Source organism: Mustela lutreola, chromosome 2 (genome assembly GCF_030435805.1).
Source record: "Mustela lutreola isolate mMusLut2 chromosome 2, mMusLut2.pri, whole genome shotgun sequence".
Classification (NCBI taxonomy): Eukaryota; Metazoa; Chordata; class Mammalia; order Carnivora; family Mustelidae; genus Mustela; species Mustela lutreola.
Window position 1 is genome coordinate 225,038,293 of NC_081291.1, and position 18,472 is coordinate 225,056,764.

Below are 18,472 nucleotides of genomic sequence, written 5' to 3' on the forward strand. Positions count from 1 at the left end.
CTTTACGAAGGCCCGCTTTGTCTCTTTCTCATTCGGGGCAAACGGATAAGAGTGCGAAACCTAATTTTGTTACTTCCTGAGCCCTGGAAAGTGTCTTCACAACCTTGTTTCTGTGTAGATGTTCACACCGAGGCGGTGCAAGCAGCTTTGGCCAGATACAAGGAGCGCAAGGTGCCCATGCCCTCGAGACGACGCTCTGCCCTCACGCACTCGTCCGTGGACACCTCCACGCCTCCAGGTACGGACCGGCCGCACCGGCGTCGCGCCATCGGCTCCCTGGGCGCTCCCCAGCCCTGACGTCAGAGGCTTCCTTTCCCTCGGCCCTGTGGAGAGATCCGGAGACGTTAGGGATCAGGAATGTTTGTGTATGTGCCGTATTCCTTCCTGAGCATCCGGGGTGGACGCGGGGGGCTCTGACCAAGCAAGCGCTTGCTTTCTACAGGACTTTAGTAAAAGAATTTAATTCTTTTACTAAGATGCCATTTATGGTTTTTAGTCAAGAGAGGAACCTAAAATCAATGCTTCCTGGGATACTAAATTTCTCTGATTTAAGAATTTTAAAATTATTCATCTTATTAATGACTATTTACTACATTGTTATCAGGTCTTAAAGAGGAGCATATAAGGCTATTTGGAGGATTTTAAAAATTTATTATTGTTCTGTTGTCATTACCTTTAGAAATGAGAACGTTTACATGGAGCTTCTCCTCAGCAAAGGTGTTGTAAGCTCTGCGTCTGCGCCACACCCGGAGCTGGTGGCGTGTGGCGCTCCGTGCTCCCTGTCTTGTTTCTGAAGTCACGAACACTGGCAACAGGAGCTTTTGGTTTGATGATGTAGTGAAAACCAGACACACCAGACTTATAAGACAACTTGGTGGTTTTGGTCACACTTCCTTTCAAAAGAAAAAAGTTTATATTGTTGAAAAAATATCTTCTAAATATGGTTGTCGAATTATTGTTTCTCCTAAACATAACTTGACTTACTACCTCCTTTTCAAAAAGAAAACCTTTTTGTAATAATAAAATGCACAGTCAGGGTGGCTCATAGAACCTTAATGACCAGTTAATCTAACTGACTGGAGCAGTTGTCCCAGGAAAGGGATTCTGGTCTGCGCTCCCTGCCAGCGCCCCCAGGAGGACGCAGGTGGACGGGGGACGCCTGGAGTGGGTCAGGGCTGCTGCGTGTGACCCTGCGCGGCCTCAGGAGGCCGGCTGGGCCGTGCGCGAAGGTTGTGTGAGGCATTCACTCAGCTGAGCGCTCAGCGCTTGGGGGTCTCGTGCGGTGCTGCGACCCCTCCTGGGAATGTGCGGAAGCCCTTTAGGGCTTGGGGTTGCCTTCGCGCCCAGAGTGTGGTGCTCCCGGGCAGTCCTGTGGGGGAAGCAGGGCTCTTGAAGCCACGTTCCCAGGTAGCGCTCCTTGGCTCTTCCAGTCGGGCAAACGCAGGCCCTTCTCGACCGCGGGCAGCCTTGAGATGACCCCTTGGCCGTGCTGGGGCGCAGCGGTGCGGGTGAACACAGCTTGCTGTGGGCAGGCCCGGGAGACGCAGGAGCTGGTGTGGGGACTCTGCCCTCCTCCCAGACTCACCCCTACATTATGCCTGTCGTCGTTATTTTAACCGCAGACACGTCATCTGCCTCGGAAGACGAGGGCTCTTTCCGGCGACCCACGCGGCTCACCTCCACTCCGCTCCAGAGCCATTCCAACACCGAGCCCTGGCTCGACCGGGTCGTGCAGGGCTCGTCCGCCTCATCCTCCGCCTCCTCCACCTCATCTCACCCGGGAGGGAGACCCACCGCCGCGCTCGCAGGCCCCACGGCCCACGCCCACGTAGGTCAGTGACCCGCTGCCCCGGTGCCTCTGTGCCCATCGAGACTCACCTTCTCCTTTTCATCTGGAAATGGCTTGTTGGTAGCAAAAGTCATTCTTGATGCTTCTGTGGTTTGGCCGTTCCGGACCCTGTGGTGTGCTGGCCTCCCCTGGGCCCCAGAGGGGGTGCGTTTCTGGATGTCACAGCCCCTCCTGCTCGGGGGGTGTGGGCTGGTGCAGGTGGCAGGTGTAGGGTGGACGGTCCCTTAAACGCGGCCTTGGTGGCTCCTGAGGGCCTGCCTGGGCCCTCTGTGCCTCTGTGCCTCTGTGTTGGCTCCGCCTCCGCTCTCCGCCACATGTGCTCCGTTGTGGAGCCGTCCGCGGGGCTGGAGGCTGGGGCTGCGACCGTGGTCTGGCTGTTCTTCCTCCGCATCCCAAGCGAGAGAGCCCTTCAGCCCGAAACGGGGGGTCAGGCAAAGCTAAGTCATTAAGATGTTAGATCTTTTCTAAATCATCCACTTCTTTAAATTACATTAATCTTAGGGAAAGTCACAAACCTTCCATCGTTTGGAATCTCACTTGCTAACAGCAGCAGTGGCTCCGTTCTCTGTCCGGGAGCCGGTGTGCGGAGTTGGATCTGTTCCGCACCCAGACTCACGACAGTTCTTGGGTGGTGCTGCCAGGGCTGCCGTGGACCCCGTACAGCCCCCAGGCTTCTAGACGTGGCGGGAACGACAGACAGGCTGTTTCTCACTTGCCTGAGATCACCCTGGCCCAGGGCTGACACTGTTTTCTTTGCTGTTCGTTCTGCTCAGTGGATTGGGTGCACCAGCTGCACCCCTGTCACTGGCGGGGGTTTCGGTGGGGGTACCGGGAGCCTGGACACCCTCAGGCAGCGGCAGGCTACGGGGCTTTCACGTGGAAGTCTGGTCGTTCGGTCGTTTGGCTGCCGCGAAGTCAGCTGGCGACTCTCCGCGTCGTCGCGGACGCGTCCCTGACGCTCGACACTTTGTCTCCCTTGAGTCAGGAGGCCTGCAGGTGTCTGTCGAGCGGGTGCCTTCTCAGGGACGTGGACTCGCTGCTCCCCGCACACAGACGCTGCCGACACTCCTGGGTAGCAAGAGAGGTTGGGGCTTGAGGCCGGAGCCCTTGGGGCAGCAGCCCACGCAGGCTGTTGGTAGTGGCCCTGGGTGTCCTGTGGATGGCCGTGGTCACCCGCCAGCTGTCCTCAAGGAGGGCCTCAGGGGAAAGCTGAAACATAGCCTTTGCACGGGTGTTTTTTCTTCTGTTTGTCACAGTGATTTGGCTTATTGGAAACACACAGATATCTCCAATGGGAGAAAAACGGTTGTTTCTGAACGTTCTGTTGCCGTATTTCTGCTTCCTGATGCTCTGTTCTCGGTGGGATGGTGCAGGAAGTAGAGCTGTGTCAGCCCCGGCCGAGCCGTTGCAGCCCCTGCTTCCCCATGGGTCAGAGGTGAAAGCGTGTCTCACACGAGCAGCTGACCACGGCTCAAAACGTGTGGCCCCACAGCCCTGGACTGTCCCATGGCCGCGGGGTATGTGTTCTCCCTGAGGGGGGCTGTGGAGGCCGGCGACCGAGACCCCTGGCCATGTGCATGGACGGTCCCTGACTCTGGCAGGTGCGGCTGCACCCTCTTCTGTCCTTGGCCTCTCCTGCGCATTGTGTGATCGGTTCTCGTAAATTCTAATAATCTTCCTTCATTTGCTGAATGTTTGTTGGACCCGGTTGATTGGAGTTCCTGAATCTGAAAATACTTACCTTTCTGCTCCTTGTTATAAAAATCATCATTTTAGTTCTTAGCATGGGAGAATTCTTCAGTTGGGACTAAGAAAAGAAATATAGAAAGAGGAAGAAGATATTACGTCAAAAAAAATTGACGTACAATCTATTAGGTAAAGGTAATTAAAAAAAATCCATCATTTTCATTTTTGGATTAAAGAAATCAAATCCATAACACATTGGGACACAGATGTGAATACCTATATTTGAAAGTAGTATTTTCAGTTATAGCCATTCATTTTTATTTGGAATATTATTTATTTTTACATAGTGATTTTAAAACTATTTTGTAGTAAAGATTATTGTTAAAATCACTCACTCTTTTTGCTAGACGTGGAAGGCTGGGGAAATTTCTTTCTAAACTAAAAGAACATCCTGATAGGCATACTTTAAAATGTGAATTTCATCGTCACACTTTCTCATGGGTTGTGAATACTCTGTCATTAAGACAGATTTTTCCAGATGGTTTTTTTCTGATATGTCAATAGTAAGTTTGGGTTTTGCTTCCATATAATTTCATCTTTCTACATATTTTCTATATATTTAAAAAAAATTTAGTTTACATTTTGCCTAGGTGATGAACTAACAGTTAAATGATCGGAATTTGAAAATCAGAAGTAGTGGAGTAACCACTGTGGGGGCAGGGCCAAGCATCAGAGGAGCAGAGGGACAGCGGGTTGGCCCCACTGGCCCTGGTGCAGACGCTCGCGCTCAGCAGCCTCAGTCAGCCAGCGCTGTCCAGACGCCTGTGCCGCGTGGTCCAGATTAAACCCCAGGATGTGCGTGTGGACAATGGGAGGAGTGACTTCAAATATTTTCGCCATCTAATGTCATTTGTTTTTGACTGTGACATTAATACTTGTGTGCCTGGCACTTGCCTGAGGTCCCCGGATGGGGAGACGTGTTCATCTCTCAGTGGGGATTGTTTTTATGTTCGTAGGCTTGTTCTGTGAAGCCTGCAGAAGTCTTGTATTTTTGTGTCGTCCAGCATACTGTTTTGGGGAGTAGGGGATAGTTTATAGAAGCCTGGCTGTGTTTTTCATAATACAATGAAAATGGTCCAATGACAGCTGATTTAAAATGCGTCTCTCCTTTGTTCAAATTCCTTTTAAAAAAAAAAAAAGATTTTTTTCATTTACTTGAGAGAGAGACAGAGAGCATGAGCACAGAGGGAAAGGGAGAAGCAGGCTTCCCGCTGAGCAGGGGGCCCAACATGGGTCTTGAACCCAGCACCCTGGGATCATGACCCCAGCTGAAGGCAGAGGCTTTATGGACGGAGCTGCCCAGGTGCCCGTCACCGAGACATCTAACTGCAGTTTACTCGTGCCTGTCAAGGCAGCATCGTCCGAGGTTCCGGCCAATACCCCTTGAGAAGCAGCAGCCCATGTGCTCACAGGTGTCCATAGGCTGTGCCTGGGACCTCCGAGTGCACAGGGTCCCCGTGTGTCTTGCCCCACCAGAAGGACCAAACGAATCCCGTTCCTTGCTTAGAGCTCAGCCAGTGAGGCTCTCGTTGAACAGGATTTCAGGAGCGACTCTGACTTCTTTTGAATCAAGAGCCACTTTCATGTGCGTTTGTTTTTCCAAAGCAGATGTGCACTCCGCCCCTCCTGACGTCACCACGGGCCTCATGGAGCTTTCACACCGTGAGCGTCCGCAGCTGGCTTCGGTGCGAGGGGTCGCTCGGGGCTGCAGCGGGAGCGTCCTGGAAACGGCCGGTGGTGAGCATGCTCTCTCTGTCCTTCTGCAGTGTCCTCAGCCCTTCTCTTCAGGCACAGAACACGGCTCTGGGGCTTTGGCTTTAGCAAACCTGAGCCGCCGTGAGCCGTAATTCTTCGCTGTGTGTGCATGGAGGTGGGTGTGGACGGGCGCGTGCGCACAGACCGCACGTGGGGAGAGGCCGTCAGCGCGCCTCTGGCATCGGTCCCGTGGGGAGCATGGAGAGCAGCGGGGAGAAAGCCTCCACCTGTAAACTGGATGCCAGAGGGGTTTGGGTCTACAAAGCAGAAGGGAAACGAGAGGCCACGGGTGGGCTCTTCATGGCCGGCTCCTTGGGGCCTCCAGGAGAGGGTGCCCTGCCTGTGACGGCCGGGCCGGGCCCCCACGCTCTCCGTGCCCGCAGCCCGAGACCTGCGCTCGGCAGCACGCCTGCTTTCTGACCTGCAGGCCCCGAGGCCAGCGAGATCCTCAGTGCTCTCCTTCATACGGTTTCCGGGGTCTTCTGTCAGTATCATGCCAAGTTTCCTTTTTAATATCAAGTGTATCAGATTAGAATGGCAAAGTATTCCGGAGGATCTTAGATTGAAGGTTTTGACGTGTATTTTGCTATTCCCAAGCAGTAGATCAAATTTTGTCAAGGTCTTTTAGCTCCTTGTCCAGATGGAACGGGAAAATCCTGAGTCAGCATGAAGCAGGCTTTCCATTGGTTAGATAGATTTTTAAAAATTTGATCATATTTATTTTATTCTATTTTTTTGGTGGCTTTTAAAGAAATTTTTAAAATGTAAATTCAATTAATTAGCATATAACGTATTATTATTTAGAAAAGTAAGAGCTTAGTTAAGGTGTAACTGACTCATAATAAATGACACATATTTAAAGTGTCAATTTTACATGTTTTAAGACGTGTGTACACCTGTGAAACCATCTCTGTGATCAAGATTGAACACGTCCATCTTCCCCTCCTCCCCTCCCAGCACTGCCGCACCCCCCGGATAGATAAAGAAAGAAAGAAAGAAAGAAAGAAAACAAACCTTGGGGCGACGGGTGGCTCAGTCGGTTAGGTTCTGACTCTTGATTCTGGCTCACGTCACGATCGCAGGGTGGTGAGAGTGAGTCCCGTCTGGGGCCTGCGCTCAGGACAGAGCTGTTTGGGATTCTCCCTCCCTCTCCCGCTCTCCCTCCCCCTGCCTTGCTTGCAGGCTCTCTCTTTCTACCCCCTCAAACAAACAGGTCCTTCAAAAAGAAGAGGCAGTGAACATGTGCAGCACCGCTCCGGGTGTCCCAGGAACGTGAGACCTCCCCTCTGCCCTTCGTGCTTCCTTCAGTCTTCAGGCAACCCCCGATTTACTTCCTGACACTGTGAATTAGTTTGCATTTTCTGGAATTTCATAGAGATAGAATCATGCAGCATTTACCTTAGACGGTTTGGCTTCTGCTGCTCTGCAGAGGCACCGAGATTCACGCAGTGTCTTGGATACATCGAGTGTTTGTTCCTCTTACCGGCAGGGGGTGTTCCCTCCGACGCCTGTGCCGTCCACTCATGGCGTTGGGTTGCCTCCGGGGCTTGGCTATTACAAACAAGGCGGCTGCAACATTCTTACAGCGGTCTTGGGGGTCAATGGCTCCGAAGAGAATGGCTGCATCATAGAGTAGGGTTATGCTCAGCTTTCTTTTTTTTAAAGATTTTATTTATTTATTGGACAGACGGAGATCACAAGTAGGCAGAGAGGCAGGCAGAGAGAGAGGGGGAAGCAGAATCGCTGCTGAGCAGAGAGCCCGATGCGGGGCTCAATCCCAGGACCCTGAGATCATGACCCGAGCCGAAGGCAGAGGCTTTAACCCACTGAGCCCCCCAGCGCCCCTCCTTTTCTAATTTCTTGAGGTGGAATCTTAGATCACTGAACTTAGATCTTTCTTGTTTCCTAATGAAAGTATTTAGGGGCACCTGGGTAGCTCAGCTGGTTAAGGTAGCTACCTGGGTAGCTCAGCTGATTTCATCTCAGATCACGATCGGAGGGTCATGGGATTGAGCTCTACGTCGGGTTCCATGCTGGGTGTGGAGCTCGGTTAAGATTTTCTGTCTCCCCCCAACCAAAAAAAAGGTATTTAAAGCTTTAAATAGCCTTCTAACGGCTGTTTTAGCATCCCACGTGTTTTGATACATTCTTTTCCTTTTAATATTCAATTCTAGATATTTTCTAATTTCCCTCATGCTTTCCATTTTGACCCTGATTTATTTAGAAGTGTGTTGTTTAATTTCAGCAGATTTCCAAATATTTCAGGTGTATTTCTCTTACTGTATTATGTACTTCAACTTCTTCTAAATATAATGAAACTTTTTAATGACCCAGTGCATGGTCTATTTTGGGTATATAGTGCTGTTGGGTAGTTTTTCTGTAAATGAAAGTTATGTCCATGTGCTTTGGTCTGAGTCTTCTCTCTCCTTACTGATTTTCTCTGTACCTTTTCTATAACTTGCTGAGAGGGATATTGAATTTCTAACCATAACTGTGGATTTTTCTGTTTGTTTAGAACTGTCAGTTTTTGTTTTGTGTATTTCGGAGTTCTGTTATTAGGCGCTTACATACATATTTAAGATTGTTCTGCCTTGACGCAGTGGCCCCTTGATCACCGTAAAGTTATCCTTTGTGACCTTTCTTATTCTGCAGTGTTCCGTGTCTGGTATTATTACGGCTGCCTTCAGCTCTGTGATGATACGCGTTACATGGCAAATCTTTTTAGCCTTTTACTTTCACCCTACCTGGGCCTTTGAAGTTAAAATGTGTTTCTTATGATTAGGATTTTATTCATTCTTGTATTTTTCTTTAAGCAGAGAATCATTTACTTCATTGGAGTGTTTGTACCATTTATAGCCAGGTTTTTTGTTTGTTTGTTTATTTTTTAAGTATGCTCCACACTCAGCACGGAGCCCCGTGGGAGCTTGAGTTCATGACCCTGAGATCAAGACCCAAGATGAGGTCACGAGTTGGATTCTTCACTGCCTGAGGCACCAGGCACCCTCTAGTCTGTTTTAAGATTTTATTTTAATTAATTTACTTACTTGAGAGAGTAGGGGTGGTGTGGGCAGAGGGGCAGAGGTAGAAGGAGAATCTCAAACAGGCTCCACGCTGAGCATGTGACCAGATGGTGGGGGTCCATCCCACAGCCCCGAGATCATGACCCGAACTGAAACCAGCCTTGGGTGCTCAACTAAGCCACCAGGCACTCCCCAGTAGCACATCGCAGTTAGGCTTAGGTTGGGTGCACATCTGTGCTCCTGCCCTCTCTTCTCTGTTTGACTCTTCTGTTAATTTTACTCCTTTTCCTGTTTTCTTTTAACTTATATTTTAATCTTTATCTACTTTTTTTTAGTGGTTACTGTAGAACTTACAGTATGCATCTTTACCTCACGTCTGTATGCCTTCACATAATATTATAACTACCTCAATGTAGCAAAGATTTTTTTTTTTTGAAGATTTTTATTTATTTGACAGAGAGGCACAAGTAGGCATAGAGGCAGGCAGAGAGAGGGGGGGAGCAGGCTCCCCACTGAGCAGAGAGCCCGATGCGGGGCTCGATCCCAGGACCCTGAGATCATGACTTGAGCCGAAGGCAGAGGCTTAACCCACTGAGCCACCCAGGCAGCCCCAAAGGTGGGTTTTTTAAATAAGTGTTATAGTGACCATTGGAAAGCTTGCTGGGAAAAGTTAAACTCAGATCCTATTCCACTGAAAAGGCAAAACTCCAAAAGAATCAGGCATCTAAATATCAGAAATGAAGAGTAAAATTTTAAGAATTGGTGAATTTTCTTCAACCCAGTTATAAGTAAAGACTTTCTAAATTTAGCTAAAAACGGAAAGCAAGTGGGAACAAGCCCAGTCGCATCCCCATGAAGTGCCACAGCCACCTGTGGGGGTGGGGAGAGGGGATGGAAGCTAGGCTAAGAACACGGTGTTGGACTCCGCACCTGCAGTCTGGGCGAGCTTGGGTGTGAACAGCAAAGAAATCTTGAACTCTTGCTTGTAGGTTCGTATGCGTAGAGCAGCTTGGAGACTGTTTTACATACATGATGGTGTTGGGCAAAGGTATTGACGTTGCTGGGACCCGGGGTTCTTACTGTGGAAGAGAGGGTGTCCAGATGAGAGCAGGGAAGGCCAGAAGAACCCCATGGGGAAGATCGGGATTGGAAGAATAGGTATGGACGTGTGCGTCCTAGGATCTAAATATGCCTCTGTTCCTACTGTGTGGCACACGTCCAGTGACGTGCAGGGGTGTGTGTGTGTGTCTGTGACCACACGTGTGTGTACATACGTAGTACACTTTCTCGGCTCTGTATTCTGAAAGCAGCAAAGACTGCAGCAGTGGTGAGTGCACACGGTGTGGAGATCTCGGTCTTGGGCGTCTGTCCCATTCAGAGGACCAGGGCTCCTTCAGGAAGCAGCTAATTCCGGGGCTGAGGCAGGACAGCGTAGCATGACTGAAACATGACAGAACGTGTAGCTTGAAACAAGTGATGGGTCCTGTCACCTGTCGACTTGCACAGGATTCCGCTGGCTAAATCGGAGACAATTTGTGCGTCAAAATAGTTAACCATAATGCCTTTTTTAAAAAAAGATTTATTTATATGGGCACCTGGGTGGCTCCGGGGGTTAAGCCTCTGCTTTCGGCTCAGGTCATGATCTCAGGGTCCTGGGATCGAGCCCCGCATCGGGCTCTCTGCTCAGCCGCGAGCCTGCTTCCTCCTCTCTCTCTGCCTGTCTCTCTGCCTGCTTGTGATCTCTGTCTGTCGAATAAATAAATAAATAAAAATCTTTAAAAAAAAAAAAAGATTGATTTATTTGACTGAGTGGGGAGGGGCAGAGGGAGAGAATCTGAAGCAGACTCCCTGCTAAGCACGTGGCTCAGCCTGGGGCTCGATCTCACGACCCTGAGATCATGACCTGAGCTGAAATCAAGAGTCAGATGCTTAACCAGCTGAGCCCCCCGACGCTCCAGACCCGCGATGCTTTATAACCATCAAGCAGTCACTCAGTCATTCCTGATGACTGATTGATAGATGGACAGATAGAGAACAGGGTGCTGAGTGTCCCTGGGTATAGGTCAATGGGGTGCTCGTGTTGGGGCATAATTTGCAGCCATAGCAGTACAAACGGCTTCTGACAAGAATGACCCGATGGGTTGTTAAAAGCAGGCAGAAGGCTCTGTGAGGATCCGGGTGTTTGCGGCGTCGTGAAGTGACTCCTCACACATTGCATGTTAGTTGCTGGAGAAGACGTAGTGACGATGCAGTGAGGAACGCAGGCAGCGTTTGGGCAAGGAAGATCTGTCTCTGTGAGGGTAGGTGGGCGGCCCGTAGACTGGGACGTGCTATTCGGTGGTGTGTCAGCCAGGACCACAGCACCTGAATTAAATCATGACAAAACTTCAAGCAAACTCCGAATGAGGTGTGTTCTACTTTATTAAAAAACAAAACAAAACTGTATTCTTTCAAAATGTTAATGTCATAAAGGATGAAGAATGTTCCAGATCAATGGAGACTAGATTGGTGATGACCCAGTACGGTGCTTGGTTTGGGACTGGGACTGGCTCCAAACCAGAGTGGGGGCGTTGCTGTGGAAGGGCGTCAGGGTGCCGGCCGCCATGCTTGCGGCTGGACGGTAGGCTGTATCTCCGGCTCGGGGCCCTGCCCACCTGTCCTCCACGGGCACCCGGGCCCTCTTCCCACTGTCCGCAGCTCTGGCTCCTGCGTGTGGGCACGTTCCTGCTAGTTTTCCCCCGGCAGGTGGTGAGCTGCCTTTCTGCGGGCTCTCCATCTGCCAGAATGTTCTTTCTGGATAATTACTCAGGACACCCAAGAATTTCCAGTGTATGTGGCTTAAATCTCTTAATATTTACTTTGAAGATTAAAAAATATTTATTAATCCATTTAAAAATAGCAATAAGACACTTACCACATCTTCACACAAGTTGCACGTATTTATGAAAGAATTTCTTTTTTTTTTAAAGATCTTATTTATTTATTTGAGGGAGACAGAGAGAGCATGAGAGGGGAGGTCAGAGGGAGAAGCAGGCTCCCCGTGGAGCTGAGAGCCCGAGGCAGGACTCGATCCCGGGACTCCGGGATCCTGATCTGAGCCGAAAGCAAGATGTGGCCCAGAGAATGGGCTTGTTTTCTGCGTTGCCGGTGTCCCTCGGGGCCGGCGGGGGGGCGGGGAGCAGGCCCCACCGCGTTCTCAGTCTGTTGTGCCTCCCGCATCGTGCGGTCCCTGGAAGACGCGCTGGCCCTGGGAGGAGGGAGGCGCAGTGACACCCCACAGGCCCCGCGAACCCCCTCGAAGGGTCTCGGGGCCACTTCAAAGACCACTAGCTTAGCAAAGGTTCCAGTTCCCGGAAGGCCTCCAGGGACCGTTTGCTCAGCGAGTGGGTGAGTCCCGGCATGGCTGCGCCACGGGCCGGTGCTGGCGGCCTCGGTGGCTGAAGCCCGCCTCCGCGTCCTGTCGCAGAGGGCTGGCGAGAGCTCCGGCCTCAGCGCTCCTCTTCCCGTGGCAGGTGTCCCCGTGAGCAGCAGGGTGTCCTCCAAAATCCAGCAGCTTCTCAACACCCTGAAGAGGCCGAAGCGCCCTCCGCTGAAGGAGTTCTTCGTGGATGACCTTGAGGAGCTGTTGGAAGGTGAGTGTCCCAGGCGGGCTCTGGGGTCGGACGGGGTGGCTCTCCTCGCAGGGTTCCGGGAAGCTACGGCGTGTGGGGTCCCACGGGGACGCTGCAGCACAAGCAGACGGCCCTCCGTCTGCCTGCGGCCCTGGGGTCACTGTGCGCTGCGTCCCGTGAACGGGGAGAAAACGCGTCTCTCGGGATGAAGGGACTTCATGTTTCCCTGCGCCGCCGGTCCGGGGCTTGGTACTTGAGACCCCTAAGGGTTTGTTGTCGTTACATTATTTCAGTTTTTTTCAAGTCAGCTCCTTGCCCACCGTGGGTTTGAACTCATGACCCTGAGATTGAGAGTCACACGCTCCACCAACCGAGCCAGCCAGGCTCCCCATTATTTCCTTTTTTATTTAAACTTTAAATCTGAGATGCTTGTCTTCCCATGGTTTTAAAGTATATTTTTAGTGTGGTTTTGGCTCTTTTCCAGAAATTCAGTCTCGTTTATGAGTGAGATGTATATTCAGGAAAAAAGAATATAGATCTATTTTTAAAAGAAAATTACCAGGAAACAGAAGTCTAACCTGTAGGAAGGGAACAGAAATAAAACTAGTACGAGGTCCGAGTGTGTAATTGTATTAGAGCTGCGGGGTGCGTGGCCGGCTGGCTGCCCCTCCTGCCTGTCCTGTACAGCATTACTGCCCCCGAGACTGCTGCCCAGTGTCCCCTCCTCACTGAGGGTTAGACACGACTTGTAGGGCACTGTTTTCCCCTTCGTAATCAGACGACGCCTTTCAGATTCAGAGCTCAGTGGTGGAAACGGTCTTTCTTGCACTTGGGCAGATGCTGGTTACGTAGCATTGGAGACGTAATCAATTTTACTTTATTTTTTTCTTTCTACATGGTGATGGTTGTTTTGAGTGCCCAAACTGAGACGGTGATTCTACTCACTTTTATCCTTTATAAATGGGACTCGTGCCTGCCCCTCAGGTGTCGTCATCGGCATCAGCCCACGCACCGCTGCTGTTCTGGGAATTGTCCTGTGAGGTCGCAGTTAGAGTCCAGCATTATCCATGACGAATCTCCGTCTGTCCTTTGGTCCGCTGGTCTGTGACTATTAGAACGATAAGGAAATCGAAACAAGTTATTTGAGCCTTCTTACAGTTAGTGTTTTTTTTAAAAAGACTTTATTTATTTATTCGACAGGCAGAGAGGCAGGCAGAGAGAGAGAGAGGGAGAAGCAGGCTCCCCGCGGAGCAGAGAGCCCGATGTGGGGCTCGATCCCAGGACCCTGGGATCATGGCCTGAGCCGAAAGCAGAGGCTTAAGCCACTGAGGAACCCAGGCGCCCCAACAGTTGGTCTTTTTTAAGAGGATGCTTAAAAACAGGGTGTATGTATTATACTTTAAAATGCTGATTTCTTAATTTCAACTTTGCTTATAGTGCAGCAGCCGGACCCAAATCAGCCGAAGCCCGAGGGAAGCCAGATGGTGCTGCTGAAAGGGGAACCTCTGGCTGTGGGGGTTCCCTGGCCCCCGTCCCTGCTGGCTGTCTTGCAGCGGTGGGGTACGACGCAGCCCAAAGCCCCCTGTCTGACTGCCTTGGACGCGGCCGGGAAAGCCGTCTACACTCTCACCTACGGCAAGTATCGAAAGCGGTCGGGGTCTGGGTTAGCTGTAAAATTTTGGGTGTCATGAACAAGCTAGAGAAACCAACACAGCTGTCAGAACAGCAACATCGCCTCACTCCAGGTGCCCCTCCTGGACCGCTGCTGCTTCCTCCCCGCAGAGGAGGTGACCAGCCACTGCTCTGGTGTCGGGGGTCACACCCAAATATGCCTCTCTGACAGTGGGATATAGATCTGTCTCATTTTGAGCTCTGTGTGAATGGAATCATACACTATGTATTTTTTGTGTTTGGCATCTTTTGGTTCCATATCACGTTTTCACATAACACAAATCATAAGCATCTGGCTTGATGCAGTCACGGAGTGAATGTACTCGTCTTAGCCCTGAGCATTTCCAGGTCCCCGGGCCCCTGCGTCCCTTCCAGCTATGGACCCTCCCACTGACGGTTGACCGTTCTGAGCCTGAGCACCTCTGGCTTTCCCCGATCCAAGTTTTATGTAAAGGGAATTAGGCAAAAGGTGTTGCGTGTCTGCATCGCATTGTGCAGCTTTGTTCACAAGGCTCGGCCGTGGCGTCGTGCAGTGCTCGCTGGTCGGTGTGTGTGTTGTGTGATCGTGCGGAGAATTCCTAGTGTGCTCTACGGCCGATGGACGTTCCCACTGGGGCTATAGCGTATGGTGCTGTCACGAATGTTCTTCGGGGGTCTCTTTGTGGGGCATAAAGGTACACGTGTGGGAGCCGCGTCTGGCTTAGGACACACAGTGACACAGTGTCCGGACCACGCGTGCGGACTAAGCCTTGTTCCCATCCGTGGCAGCACTTGCTGTTCTCTGTCTGTTTCAGTTTAGCTGTCCCGGAGGCGTGTGGTGGAGTCAGGTTAGGGTGGTAATTTGTCTGCGTGTCTCTGATTCCGGATGATACTCTGTGAGTTTATTGGCTGTTTGAATACCCTCTTTTGTGTACTGCCCAAATCCTGGGCTCATTTCTCTGTTTGTTTGCTGATGTTTTCTTCTTCGTGTGTTTCAGATGCGTGTCTTTTGTCACATGTTTTGCAAATGTCTTCTTCTGCTCCGCGGACCTCTGACTCTTTTATCTGCGGCTTTAGATAAATGCGAAGTCTTGCTCTAGTTCGATTTATCTAGTTTTCCCCCTTTATTTTAGTGGGTTTTTGTCCTGTTAGCCAAACCTAAGGTCACAAAGATACTCTTCTACTTTTTCTTTTAAAAACTTGGTTTGCTTTTCATGTTCTGCATCTTCAGTTTTGTTTGTGTGGTGGGACCCTGCAATCCTTTTCTTCCCTTGTGAGTGTCTAATTGACCGAGTACCGGCCGCTGAAGAGGCAGTCCTTCCCCCCGGGCACGTCAGGTGAGAAGACATGTGGGTCTGCGGCTGCCCTCATGCTCTTTTGTCCTTCTGTCGTGCTCTGTCGTCCGTCCGTCCTCCCTGAACGGCTACGGCTCTGTGAGTCCTGGTGTCGGGTATAGATGCCATTCGGCTCTGTGATTGTTCCTTATGGTTTTCTGGACGGTTCTTGTCTCTTTGCATTTCTGAGCATCTTTAGAATCAGTTCGTCAGTGTCCAGAGTGGTTCCCGCTGGGATATTGACTGGCCCTGCACGGATTCTGTAGTTACACGTGAAGAGAAGTGATGCTGTTACAGTTACACAGTCTTTGTTCGGGACTGTGCAATGCTGCCCCCGTCTCAAGGCTCCCTTCAGTTTCTCTCGTTAACGGTTTATACTTTTGAGTACAGAACTCAGAGCTTCTTTACTCAGAGCTTGAGTACAGTACAGAGCTCCTTCATTGGATTCATTCCTGTTGTAAGGGAATAATTTAAAACTTCTCCCCGCTGATTTGTTGCTTGTATGTAGAAGTGCAATTGAGTATTTAAATGATGATTTTTAAAAAAAAGATTGCATTTATTTATTTGAGAGAGAGTGAGAGCGGAAGAGAGTGCACAAGCAGGGGAGCAGCAGAGGCAGAGGGAGAAGCAGACCCCCTACTGAGCAGGGAGCCCAACGCAGAACTTGAACCAGGACCAGAGTCATTACCAGAGTCCAAGGCAGAGGCTTAACAAGCTGAGCCTCTGCGATGCCCCAAATGGTGATTTTGTATCTAATAATCTCATTCAATTAACTTACTAATAATTTTTCTCTTTATTAATTAGTAGTTTGTTCTCATATTTTGGGACTATCCAGTGTTCAAATCACATCATCTAGGAACAAAGACAGTGTGATTTTGGCCTCCCCAGTCCTTGCCTCGCTGCAGAGCGAGAGCTGGCGGCCCCATGCCGGGGAGCGGACTTGCTCGCTGTCTTCTCGTCTTGACTGCGGAGCTTCGGGTCGCAAAGTATGATGTTGGCTATAGTCTGTTTGCTTGTTTGGGGTAGAAATTCTTTCTCAGATTAAGAAAGTTCCCTTCCATTCCTAGTTTACTAGAAGTTGTTTTTTTTTTTTTTAAATCATGGATGGCTCTGAATTTTATTAGACACTTTTTTTGCTCCTTCTAGATGATCATATCTTTCTCTCTCCTCCCCACCTAATTTGATGAACTACTTGGTTCATTTTCAAATGTTAAGCCGCCCTTTCATTCCTAGAATAAATCCCACTTGGCCATGATATCTCTTTAACAAATGTCTGAATTGGATTCAGCCAGTACGTTGTTTAAGATCTTGGCATCTGTGTCCATTAGCTCAGTCCATAATTCCTCAGAAAGGAGCTCCCTGCCCGCTGTGAGCCGCACGGACTGCTGCCAGCCCACCTGCTGGGTTCAGGTCTCTAACACCCTTCTGGAGCTTTGAGTCCACGTATACCTGTGTAGCTTTAATATTCTTCTATTTTGTATTCTTTTCTTTATATTTGATTGACCCTTAAGCAATGGAGGGTTAGGGGTGCTCTTACAGAGTTGAAAATTCAAGTATAAGTTTTGACTCCCCCAAAACTAACTACTACTAGTCAGCTGTTGATCAGAAGGCTTACTGATAACATAAACAATTAACACTTATCTTATATGTTGTTTTTATTACATATCATATTCATATAATAAAGTAAGCTAGAGAAAAGAAACTGTTACTAAGAAAGTCTTAGGAAGAGAAGATACATTTACAGTACTGTTACCGTGCTTACCCAAAAACCCACAGGTAAGTGGACCTGCATTGCTCAAGGGTTGTCTGTACTTCAGTTTGGAGATTTTAAAATTTTCCTTTATTCAAATTCTCTAATCCTGTCTTCTGAAATTTTTATTCTATCATGAAATTCCTGATGAGGTCTTAATCTTGATATTCTGTATTTTGGTTCCTGTCCTAATTTTCTAGGACAATTCTTTCTCATTCCACGGATCGTCTTTGTCTTTCACATCATTTCCTGGAACGCACATATCCTTGCGTGTCGGGAAGTTTCCGTCAGCCAGCTCCAGGTCGGGTCCCCTGTGGGCCTGTTGCTGTTGTGCGTACTTGCTCTTGGTTTTAGTTTAGAGAATTTATCTTTGGAATGCCTGGTACCTTTTGGATCGAATGTTGGGCAGTGTAAAGAATTATGGAGGTTCCATGATGCCGTTCCTCCTTCGCTCTGTGTGGCAGGTGGCACGGGGGCCGGTCCCACGGAGGCAGTCGGGGCCGGCTCAGCCCACCCCTGAGCGCCAGGCTGTCCTCCTCCACAGTCCCCAGCCGTGGCTTCTGTCTCACGTGCTGCCCAAGGACTCCACTTGGCTTCTCAGAGGCTTTCCACATGGCCTTCCAGCCCCTGCTGCTCGCAGCCCCAGGACTGGGTAGATTTCCCGAGGGGAGGCTGGTTGTGCTGGCGTGGCTCCCAGCACCCCCCAGAGGCTCGGCTGTCGTCTTGGTGCCTCAGTGGCAGCAGTCCGTGGATGTGAGTCCAGGAGATAGTCTGCCGCGGGGGCCAGAGCCCTACTGACCCCCTGGCTGTGCACGGTCAGCTCGCCTTCCCAAGGGGTTTCCCTCTGGAACCCTAACTCTTCTCGTTGTCTTTGCTAGATGATTTCTGCATTTACCCAGGTTTTAAATTGTTTCAGGTGGGAGCCCTGGCCTGTTCAGAGGCAGTCTTTTACCATCATGCTTTTGTGCTTTTAATATGAGCCGTAGCTCCTTCATTTCTGTCTAAGGAGGAATAGATCAGAATTTACCATTTATATTGGTTGTCACGTTCCTATCCAGTTTGGGCTCTTACAGTGCTGCCAGGAATGTTCTGGGCTGTGCCGCCTGGTTCATGAGCAGGCAGTTTTGCAGGGTCTGTACCTTGGAGTGGACGTCCTGGGTCTGGGATTACGCGCATCTCCGCATTTATCAGATAATGCCAAGCTTCCCCAGTTTACACTTGCCGGGTCAGTGTCAGCCCCACCTGCTCCCTGTCCAGCCGGTGGCTATTCTGCTGAGACTATGGTAGGAGTATTTTGGTGTTAATTTGCATTTTCCTGATGAAAAAGTCGATTGACCTCTTGTCCTGTTTTTTTTTAATCCTTGGGGTTTTCTTTTATGTTAAGTACTATTGAATCTCTTGTGCATTTTTTTAAAAAAGATTTTATTTATTTATTTGACAGACAGAGATCACAAGCAGGCAGAGAGGCAGACAGAGAGAGAGGAGGAAGCAGGCTCCCCGCTGAGCAGAGAGCCCGATGTTGGGCTCCATCCCAGGACCCTGAGATCATGACCTGAGCCAAAGGCAGATGCTTAACCCTCTGAGCCACCCAGGCGCCCCCTTGTGCGTTTTTTAAGTAGGGTTATTTGTGGGACTTCTTGGTATGTTCTGGATACCAGTCCTGGACAGTGACATGTGCTGCTGGTGTCCCCCACTATGGGCTGTCCCCATCCGCTGCTGACCACGAGCTTAGTGAGCAGAAGTTCCACCCAACCTCA

General features: G+C 50.0%; 1 protein-coding gene across 10 annotated transcripts in view; it reads left to right on the forward strand.

The window, feature by feature from the left end:
• The window catches only part of DIP2A (disco interacting protein 2 homolog A), an 88,344-nt gene that overhangs the window by 26,146 nt on the left and 43,726 nt on the right, over positions 1 to 18,472 (forward strand). For 9 of the 10 annotated variants that reach the window (XR_009351284.1, XM_059164996.1, XM_059164998.1 and 6 more), the window contains exons 4-8: positions 119 to 238; positions 1,623 to 1,832; positions 5,204 to 5,332; positions 11,883 to 12,002; positions 13,419 to 13,616. Coding sequence is in view for 9 of the 10 variants with exons in the window: in XM_059164996.1 (XP_059020979.1) it covers positions 119 to 238; positions 1,623 to 1,832; positions 5,204 to 5,332; positions 11,883 to 12,002; positions 13,419 to 13,616 (777 nt within the window). In the remaining variant the exon portion in view is untranslated. The remainder of the gene's footprint in view (positions 1 to 118; positions 239 to 1,622; positions 1,833 to 5,203; positions 5,333 to 11,882; positions 12,003 to 13,418; positions 13,617 to 18,472) is intronic. The other variant, XM_059165000.1, reaches the window with a different exon arrangement.